The sequence below is a fragment of the Phalaenopsis equestris genome, unplaced genomic scaffold (assembly GCF_001263595.1).
Source record: "Phalaenopsis equestris unplaced genomic scaffold, ASM126359v1 Scaffold000884, whole genome shotgun sequence".
Taxonomy (NCBI): Eukaryota; Viridiplantae; Streptophyta; class Magnoliopsida; order Asparagales; family Orchidaceae; genus Phalaenopsis; species Phalaenopsis equestris.
Window position 1 is genome coordinate 17,654 of NW_018165324.1, and position 11,274 is coordinate 28,927.

The 11,274-nt window shown below is 32.5% G+C and overlaps 1 protein-coding gene across 1 annotated transcript; it reads right to left on the reverse strand.

Annotated features, from left to right (window-relative positions):
- Positions 1-9,929: 9,929 nt before the first annotated feature.
- LOC110032192 (light-regulated protein) lies at positions 9,930-11,249 on the reverse strand (the record flags this gene model as incomplete). The annotated part of the gene is given in 2 exon segments (XM_020735735.1): positions 9,930-10,183; positions 11,139-11,249. Coding segments are annotated over 2 exon segments (202 nt in total), but the record flags the coding sequence as incomplete, so codon positions are not given.
- Between the last annotated feature and the right edge of the window lie 25 nt (positions 11,250-11,274).

Genomic DNA, 11,274 nt, shown 5'->3' on the forward strand with positions numbered 1-11,274 from the left:
AAAAAAGCCGACCACGACCCCTTTTTTTGAGCTAGAAATATAAACGAGCCGAACACGAGCTAAGCCTGGCTGGCTTGTGTTCGGCTCGTTTACAGTCCTAGTTCGGTTTGATTTGTTTGAAATGTTCAAATTGTTTAAATTGTTCTAAATCTTACAAATTTATTTGTATTATTCGAATTGTTTGAAATCTTTGTAAAGCTTAAACCTGTATGAAATTAATGCTTAAACAAATATGAATCACAACATAAATGCATAATAATCAAACCACAGCCGATAATAAAATCGTAATATCATATCTCATAAAAAATAAATTCAGATATAGAGTCAATATGCTAGATTTCATTTTCTAAAACTTCAAAAAGTAGTTTCACTCCAAGAAATTAAATAAATCTAAAAGAAAGATAAAAAAACTTAAGATAAGAGACTAACCTGACGATAACTATGAAATTATAAGATTATAATTTATGAGAATTTTTTAAAATGTCATAAATTTTTTATATATAATTTTTTTAAATTATTTTATATTTTGAACAATAACGATTTGAACACGATCAGACAAATTAATGTTCGTGTTTGGGTCGTTTATAAATCAAACGAAAAAAAATTATCTGTGTTTGTTTCGTTAACACGAACTGTTTGTGAATAGCGAGTTTTTTTTTTTTTTTTTTAAAGACCCTACTAAAATTACCATAAATATTATACGTACAATAATAAAGCTGCCTTCGATTACGTTCTTTATTGGGTATTAAGGTAACAATCACACCATCATTTTCAAGATACACGAAAAGCCTCAGAGTTATCATTTTTATCATTTATTTTCAAGAACTATCACAAAGGTGACCCGCCATATAGCATTAATGTACGGTGTAATATCTCCTGATTTTAAAAACAAAAAACAATTATCTTTCAAAAATGCAATTGTCATCATAAACATTTCCATCTTATTTATACATAAAATTTATAATCTTTTTATATGATATGAAATTTTCTTATACTATAAAAGTTAAAAAAAGGGTAAATTTAGATATTAGATTTATAAATTTTTCAGATGTGCATGTAAATAGGGGTGTAGACGTTACGTTCAATTCGTTTGAAATTGTGTGTGTTTGAAATAGGCTTGTGTTTGAAATTATTCATGAAGTTACTCTTGGTGTTCGGTTTGATTTGTTTGAAACATGTTTGAAATATTTGAATTGTTCGAATTGTTCGAAAGTTTACAAATTTGTTTGTATTGTTCGAGCTGTTCGAAATCTTTCAAAAGCTTAAACCTATATGAAAAACATTTATGAATCACGACACAAATGTAAAATTATCGAAGAACGTCTCACAATAAAAACATAATATGGTATCTCATCCTTGAAAAAATTCAGATCTAGAGACAATACGCAAGATTTCACTCCAAAAAATTATATTTCATTCGAAGAAACTAAATAAATCTAAAATACATAAGAAAATTTAAGCTAAAAGACGAACTTGAACATAAATACGAAATTATAGAATTTACTATAAGTTAAGAGACAAAACTAAAGATCATATTATAATTTTAGGATTTAATTTTTTTAAAATATGATAAAATTTTAGAGTATAAAATTATTTTTAGAAATGTTATTTTTTATATCAAATAATTTTAATTTTTTATATTTCAAACAATAACAATTTGAACAAGATCGAACAAACAATTATTCGTGTTTATTTTATTTATTATTTATATTCATCTCATTTATTTATCGAACGAATCGAGCACGAACGAACAACTTCCTTCCTTTTAACAGCCCCATGCAATATAAATGCCGTAGAAGCAAAACAATTACATCACAGTTAATTTAAACAAAAATGTTATTTTCTTAATACGAATATCATGAGCGGGCCGACAGCAATAAAACAGCATCTGCAGTCGCCACAATAATGGCTATAGGGACGAGGTCCACGAGCATGAGGGTGGATTAGTACAGTCCTTGAATCTCGCAGCACAGTTGGGTACAGTGATTAATCGTCCTCGCAGCGAATCTGGACCGCACGTTTGCGGGATCGGCGCTGCCGACTCTCATCTGGGCCTATTCTGGCCCAAGCTTGTAGCCGCGTAGGGATTTGTACTGCACAGACTGCCAGTTTTGTAAGGCTTTTATACTGAGTCAGAAGGGGCTGAATGGATGGTTACCTCGACTGAAGTGGGCGGGCCTATAACGACAAAAGTAGGCTATCATCACGTCTCCGGCCCCACATCATACATGTGACAAGATTGATGCCACTAGAAATATCGCTATTCATGAAATCAACATTGTCTTTCATTAATTTTTTTGTTTCTTGAAACAATGAAAAATCAGTATTTTTATTTTTATCAAATTTTTTTATTATTTTGATTGTGATGTACCTGAACATAAATACTTTTATTATAATTACATAAATTTCGAGTACCGAGATGACCGACCTAGTAAGGATGACCAAACCAATCTAGACAAGTCTGGACGGCCGAGATGACTGACATAGCCTGAATGACCATCCTTAGAATACTGACTCAAAAGAGCGACGAGAAGCTCGCGCATGCTGCAAGATCTCTGCACATGTGAGGAAGGAAGGTGATACTTCATCGAGGCTGTGTTGCTTGATTCTGCTTTGGTAGTTATTAGTGAGGACTAGGTCATTGATTTCTCTTTGTATCCTCTCTCGAGTTGATGAGCCTTGATGGAGAGTCAACTTGTGTGATAAGAGTGTGTCTGGAGGCTGGTAGGGATTTGGTAAAGATGTCGGCAATTTGACCAAGAGATAGGAAGTCGTAAAGTGTTATGTCTGTGCTCTTTATGTGCTCCTGTATGAAGTCGCAATCCAATTCTATATGTTTGGTTCTTGCATGGAACACTAGGTTGTGTGCCATGGCAATAACATAGATGTTTTGTCAATGTATATAGGTTTCGGAAGGGGTTTTGAGATTAGTATTTCTTTTAATAGTCGTCGGAGCCATAATAGTTTTGTTATAACGGAGGCTAGGGCTTTGTACTCTGCTTCAGCGGAGGAGCGTGCTACGGTTGATTGTTTCTTGGTTAACCAGTAGAGGAGATTTGGTCTGAGGAATATACAGAAATCAGTGGTAGATCTTCTGACGTCTGGATTAGTGGCCCAATCAGCATCTGTGTAAGTTGTAGGTTGTAAGCGAAAGATCACCTAAGACAATTGGTACTCCATAATTGGGCATGCCATTTTGGTAGTTATGTAACTGTTTGAAGAGTTGATAGTGTTGTGTGAGTGGTTGATGCATGTATTGGCTGATGAAGTTTATGGTGTTTGTGATATCCGGATAAGTTATTGTAAAATATTGAAAGGACCTATAGTTTGACGGAATTGATGAGGGTCATTGTGGGGGTTGGGGTCTTTCATGCAGTTGGTTGAGGAAGGTAATGGTGTGAGGAGGGTATAGATGCAGCCATGCCAATGGCTTGGAGTATATTAGTGAGGTATTTGGTGTGTTCAATGAACTATACGTTTGTTGTGTGGTGAATGGGAAGGCCTAGGAATTGAGAGATGAGTCCAAGTTGTTTAATTGAAATTGGTTGATTAAGTGCTAGAGTAAGGCTATGTATGTGGGTGAGTTACCTGTAATAAGAATGTCATCTATGTATACTAGTAAGATATATATATATATATATATTTATTTATTTTTTTTGTAGAGAAGAAGGGAGTGGTCAAGTGTGTTAAATGTAAAATGTTGACTATAGAAATAAGTGCAGAATGTGGAGTACTATTATCTCGGTGTCTATTTTAGCCCATAATATGCCTTCTGTAGCTTGTAGACGAAGTTTGGATGTTGTTGGTCTTTAAATCCCAATGGTTGATGCATTAACATTGTAACATCTAATTTGCCATGAAGGAAAACATTAGATGTGTCAATTTGTTGAATGTCCCATTTATGTGCAGCTTCTAGAGCCAAGTGCATGCAATTGGAAGGGAATTTTGCACTGGATTGAAGGTCTCTGTGTAGTCGATGCCTGATTTTTTAGCATAGTCTTGAGTGAATAAGCATGTCTTGTATCTAGCAATTATGCCATCGGCATGAGTTTTAATTTTATACATCTCTTTGCAGCTCAAGATGTTGTGATCCATGGGTGGTGGTACTAAGGACTAGGACCTCTGTTGTTGAAGTGTGAAGACATCCATAGACATCACTTGAAGCCACTGCTAACTCTTACTGGCTCGAGAGTAAGAAGAAGGTTCAATGAGATTTGTTTGGTGAGTAAGATCAAGGATTTGTTTAGGTTTGCGATGGCTTGTTTTATATCAGGTTATTATGTGATTGATTGGTGGTTGGGTTTGAGGTGGGAATGGGTTGGTTGGTTGTTGTGGTGATATGAGGTGTTGGGTTGAGGAGGGTTGTTGGGTGTTGTTTTGTTGTGATGGAGGTTTTGGGTTTGTTTTTATTTGGGGAAGGGTGGAGGTGGGAACTAGCAGTGAGAGTGGTGGATATGGTGTGGGTTTTTCTATTATTGTGCAAGTGTGGTTTGCTTGATGAATTAGAGACAATGTTTCTATGCATGTGACATGACTTGATATGATGGTTTTGTTGTTGGAGGGATTCCAACATTTGTAGTCTTTTTATTGGGGGTTGTAACCAATGAATACACATGTGGGTGCTTTGGATTGTAGTTTGTTTGTCATTTAAGGAGCTTGTCAAAAAAAGCATGCACATCTGAATGATCTAAGTTGATCATCTGTTGGTTTAGTTTTGTAGACTAGTTCGTGAGGTGAGTTGTTTTTGGTGTTTTTGGTGTTTTTGGTTGGAGGGTAGGATGTTGATGAGGTAGATGGATGTCTGAATGGACTCCATCCAGAAGGATGGGGGATATGGGTCGTGTTGAGTATGGTTCTTGTTATTTTTGTGATGTGCCTGTGTGTTCAGCTGACCCATTTTGCTTGGTGTGTATGGGCATGAGAATTGATGTTTTATTCCATGAAGCTGGAGGTATTGTTGCAATTGCAGATAGGTGTATTTTTTGTCAATATTTGTTCAAAGTTCTTTTTTTATTTTTGTACTAAACTGATTTAAAATGTAGTTATGATGGCTGATAAAGTGTGTGGTGGTTTCAAATTTGTTGTACATGAGTAATATCCAACATAAGTGAGAGTAAGCATCTATGAAGGAGACATAATATCTATATCCATTAATTGTGGGAAGGGAAAAGGGTCCCCATACATCAGAGTAGATTAGTTCTAAGCATTTATATATAGTATTACCAATAAGAAATACTAGTATATGACTCTTGCTCTGATGGCATTCCGAGTATTATGATTAGTGGTTGGACATGCATGGTTGGGGAGATTGTCTAGAGATATTTGATAGTGTGTGATGATAGGGATGACTGAGTCTTTGATGACAATTGATGGAGGTGGTGAATGTGTGAAGTGCTTGTATTCTATAGAGACCTTGCTTAACAGGTCTCGTGAGGATGGTTTTCAAGGTTTTCCGGTCCTATATGCAATGTTATTTAGCATCAAGGGAGAGAATTTTGTTATTGTCTTGAGCTAGTTTTTGAACATATAGGAGATTGTGAGAGAGATGTGGAACATTAAGTATTGATGAGAGATTGAGCTTACGTGTGAGGGAGGGGGGATGCTTAATTTTGTATGGGATATGTTGGTGACCTGTCCAAATTTTACAATAACTTGATATGTGCCTTGATATGGATGTGGGGAGTGTAAATTTTCTATGTTTGGTGTGAGATGTGAAGTGTCACCAGTGTCTAGGATTCAGTTCTATTGGTAGTTTTTGGCTTTTGAGAAGGTCGTTTGGTTTTGGTATGTGGTGGGCTTGTATTGGAGGTTAGTCTAATGCCAACATTGGAAGGCTGAGTGTCCTAATTTGAGGCATACATAGTAGGTAATGGGTGGTTTGTTGTCGTTCAGTTAGTGCGTTTTTGGAAATTTAGTGTGATTGTTGCATGTTTTGTAATTGGTTTTGGGTGGATATGTTGAGCTGGTTTTGGTTTTCTCGATATATAAAACTGTAGTAGGTTGTTGTTTAAGTTGTACAGTGGCTAGGTTGGATTCTTCGTTTTGAAGTAGAATTCCTCGAGTTTGATTGGATTGAGCTGTGTGTGTATGGTGGTTTTAAAACCTTGGTATTGGGGTGGTAATCTGTTGAGCATGTAGAGAATGATGTCCTTTGTATTGTTCTTAACTCCTGCTGTTGTAATACGATAAATGATAGTTTGATGTTAGCCTAGTACTGAGACACGGTGTTGCTCCCCATTATGATGTAGTGAAGTTCATTTTTAAGCTGGATCACCCTGGATCTATATGCTAATTGAAATCTTCATTCGAGGGTGGCCCAAGTCTCAGTCACGTTGTTGAGACAGAGTATGTATGATAGAATTGATGTGGATATAGTTCACAGCATTGTTGTCGTGAGATATTGATCGACGAGGTGCCAGAGTTTAAAATCTTGGTTTTCTGATGAACATCCTGACTCATCTCTTATAAATTGTGGTGGAGTGGGAGAAGTATCTGATTGAATTCTTCGAATCCATTTTATTCAAAGAGTTTCAGTGTTTGTGTTTTCCATACCTTATAATTGTCATATTGGAGAGATAAATTTTCTAATCTCTTGATGCTTACATTAAGAACTTGAGTGACGTAGGTATGCAGATTTCCTTCATGTGATTGAGGGATACTGTCGTATTCGAGCTTGTTCTAATCGTGGAGGAGTATAGGGAATCCATTGAGCAATTGTTGTGAAGTTTTACGCTCTAATACCATGAAGGAAAAGATAATTCTGATATTAACCTCTTCGCTTTTCTCCCAATAACTGGATTACATCCCTTTCTCTTTTTTTCTCACCTTTCTCTTATATCCTCTATTTTTGTCATGGTTCCCTTTTTTATAGCATTTCTTTGGCGGGAAGCTCGCCCGTGCTACAGTGCTTTTGGTGGGATATCTGCATGTGTGGGAGGAAGGCAATACTCTTTTGAGGTTTGTTGCCCGATTCTGCTTTGGTGATTATCAGTGAGTACCAAGTCATTTTTTTCTCTCATTAACTTTGAAAGCATTTTATTTTATCTATTATATAAAATATTTATTTATTTTTACCTTATTTAATATTGGCATCTCCCATTGGAGTTGCTAGGTCACCCTTCATATATGTTTAAAAATTTTCCTATTTATGAAAATATGATTTCTTCAAATGACAGAGCCAGAAATATTTAAGAACAGAGGCACAAATCACCCTTTTCAAAAATTTTATCAACATTTTTTAAATATAAAAAAAACTCATCAAAATGTATATTTTACATAAGAAAAACTAAATTTATTTAATTTGAAATTTGTTCTTTCAAAATATAGTTTAGAGAACTATAATCAAGTTTTATTTTCCATAAAAAAAAAGATTTGTAAAATATGAAAAATATATCGTTGTTCAAATAAACCCAAACTCAACATCAAATTTTCATGGTACATATATTTTTTTAATAAATATGTCTATTCATCCTAAATAAATTGTGGTGCAAATCCTAAAATAAATGGAAGATTGATTAATCAACTATTTTGTTACTTTATAATTAATTCAATAAAGGACTATAAAAACCTTACTCCATTGTTTTCACATTTTTTTAATCATTTGATAAGATAAAAAATAGAAATAAAAGAATTAAAATCAACACATGAACATTGGGGGTCCATGCCCTCTTAGGCCCCTAATAGATTTGTCCCTAGTTTCATGATAATATAAATTTTAAAATCAAAATTATTCTTATCTAAACTATTTAAAATTACTAAAATGGATAATTTAACAAAAATACCTAATATATTTAAAATTTTGATTTAAATAAAGATTTATTATGCAATAACATTTCTTGAGGCTATAAAGACTGTATTCTAAAAAGTGAAATATTTTTTGAAATAAAGTTTGAGGACCCATATAGTGTTATAGATCTGATAAAATCCATCTTGAAAAGATGGATGGAAAACTCATTCTAAAATTGAGGTGATGAATAAAGAATTATTTTATGGGCAAAGGGACCAAAAGGACAAATATTGTTACATCAATAATATTAATAAAAGATTCTCATTGTTGATCCTAAAAAATATCATTATATCTTTAAAAATGAACCATTAGAAATTTATAATTCTTAAAAAAAAAAAAGATTTCTTTTACACCAAATATTTATGACCAAATTTTATTCATTTTTATTTGTAAACAAAGTGATCCACTTTTTTTTCAGTCTCAACCATGCTACGTTTATCGAGTTATGATGTTATAACACAAGGATTGCTTTATATAGATTGTTTAATCATCAAAATAATTGGCGAGTAATGAAAATATTATCGAACTATGATTTTTTTTGTGGAGGACTTGTAATAGAATTAATTCAATCACAAAATCATGAAACACCATATTCAAAGGCTTTTCATTCGTTTCCTTTTAGCACAAACCATAGCTACCACAAAACCTTCCTTTTCGTCAGCACCACGTAGTTTTCCACTTCACATAATGTCTTTAACGTTTCTTTTCATTATTTCCTACAATTTTAATATTTTTTATTCTTATAAATATTTGGACATGGTTTCGTTATTTCATAAATTTTCTCTATTTGTAAGTCTAAATGACATATTGTTCTAACTCTTTTTTGCTCACTTAATAACATGAAGCCATACTCCTTATGTTATATGGCTCTCTTAGTTGAAAGTTACATTGTTACATAATAAGTTCTTATATTGGTGAAATCTCGTCACTTTGGTAGCAACAACAATGGATGACATATATTAGTGAAAGCTTGCTGCTCGCACCAAATAACATTCTTTAGAAAAATAAACAAAATTCATAAAGCGAAAGCATAATAGTTGAGTTAGGGAACACACTAAGAGGGAAGTTTGGGTTGAATGAAGATGGTAAATAAACTTGCTTGCAATTAAAAGATCCCATGTTCTCAATAGGTTAAGTTCATAGTTGGCATTTCGAATGTTGAGCTCTTGAGAAGTAAAGTGAGATTTCCAAATGCCATTTAGACAATTCAAGTATATTTGCTTTTGGTCCAATAGAGGATGTAACATAATAACCTTAATTAAAGTTAAACTTTAAAATAACTTCCATAGGTACATGCAAAAGATTATTCTATTGCATACTCAAGTTAAGATATGATACACCAATATTTTATAACAATGAAGTGTCTCATGTCAAACACATAATAAACTTGTGCACACATGTACCTAACATCTATTCAACTCTATCTACATGTCAAATAAAAAAAAAAAAAAAAAAAAAAAAAAAGATTGCCAGACACATGTATGACACATATATTCAAATTAGTAAATTTTTTATTTCAAATTATTATATAAATAACTTAAGTCATCGTTCTATTTTACTTTAAAATCTATTATTTAGATAACTTGGTAGCGACTTAATAATAGTTTTAGTTCTCTTATTATTCTCCATTTTTGGATAGTCTTTTTAATAATTATTTCCTACAAAAGAATTAATTTTCTTAACACCAAACTACTAATCTATGCTAGGACTAACTCTTCTTCAATTTAATTTAAATATTTAACAAATTTAACATATAATTATTTTATAAGAAATTAAAATTTATTTATAATTATATAAATTATTTCATATTTATTTAATTTATATAATTATTATATTTCTTTTATTTTAAATATATAACATTATAATATTATGTCCAATAAGAGCTTATGCCTTATAGTTTTAATAATAAATGTGCATGTGTATGAAGTTATATCCATCATGACTTGTGAGGCTGACTTAGATAATTGTTTGCCAAATGCTTTAACCTTGTTGAAAAAAAAAGGCATCATAACAAGTATTTATAACTAATGTAGAATAAGTGCAAACTATGACATGATTAATACAAATTAAATGCAAAGTCTAAACTATGAAGATATGATAGATAGATTGTTGAATTACTTAAAATTGAATGGAAATAAATTCATTAACTAAATCCAAAACCTTAATTTAAATTATATGTTTACAAACCAAGATGTATAATCATATGAACAAAAAAAGCAACAAAATATCTCACTAACATATGATGGATATAAGACTCCTAATAATAGAGTTAAAAAAAAAAGATTTTAAGAAAAATATATGATTAATTAAGCTGAGGCCTTCTTGCCGACTCCAGTTTGGTACTCAGGATCACAGAATTCTCCTCCAAGATCATCACATGCTTCGTCAGGAAACACTCTGAATTTTACACCAAAGATTTAAGCTTTACTTTATGAGAGAATATTACATCAGAACTCCTAACGCAGTTTGCATTCGGAGCCCAATGATATGGTGTCACGTGTCAAGTGGTGGAGCGCTACTTGACACGTGGTGCCCCACCATTAGACTCTGAATACATCAAGGATCTTGATGTAATATTTTTTTCTACTTTTTATATACTGATCTCAGATTTTGAGAAATAATTAATTATTAAACTGATAAAAAAAAGAGGCATTTACATGCATACGACATAATTCTGATATATTTACATATCTAACAACTATACTTTCATATTTACATATGTAAAGATCACATTAAGAATATCATTATCACTACCCTTTTAAAAAGAAGATTTACATACATACCACTCAATTTTTATGTATTTAAATATTTAACACCTGAACTTCAATTTTTACAAACATTACACCTTATCACTGCCAAAAAAAAGGTATACTTCACTTTTATAAAATTAACATAGTGATATTTTTATGTGATATTTAAATTTTAATGGGCATTTAAACACGTAGCACACAATACTTATGCATTTATGTCTCACATAAACTTTCATATTACCATGTCCTAAAAGTGAAATACACATTTCATGCATAGGCTTAAAAGACAGTAGTGCCATGCAGGTAAATATGAAGGTTTAGTTGTGACACTATAAATACATGAGAATTGTGCGCCGCACATGTAAATTTCCCAAATTTTGGCAGTTCAAATGTAAAAAAGCAAAGTTTAGGTGCTAGATATCTAACAACATAAAAATTGAGTGGTATTATGTAACAGCCCCTTTTAAAATGATAAGGTGTTATAAATGTAACATATGCAAATGCAAAATAAAGGTGTGCATGCATGTAATTTCCCAAAATTAAATTGGTTTGGGTGGCAAAGCTATGTATCATAAATTTCAAAATAATGGAATTAAACTTACGTTTTTTGTTGATTATAGTCCAAATACTCCCTCTCAAACTCCTCCACAGCGATGGTGGCTTCTGCAGAGTTTTTCGAAGCTGTGAGCTTTGCTTCCGGATATACAGCCGCGGTGCTTATTTCCCCGCCCAACGGCT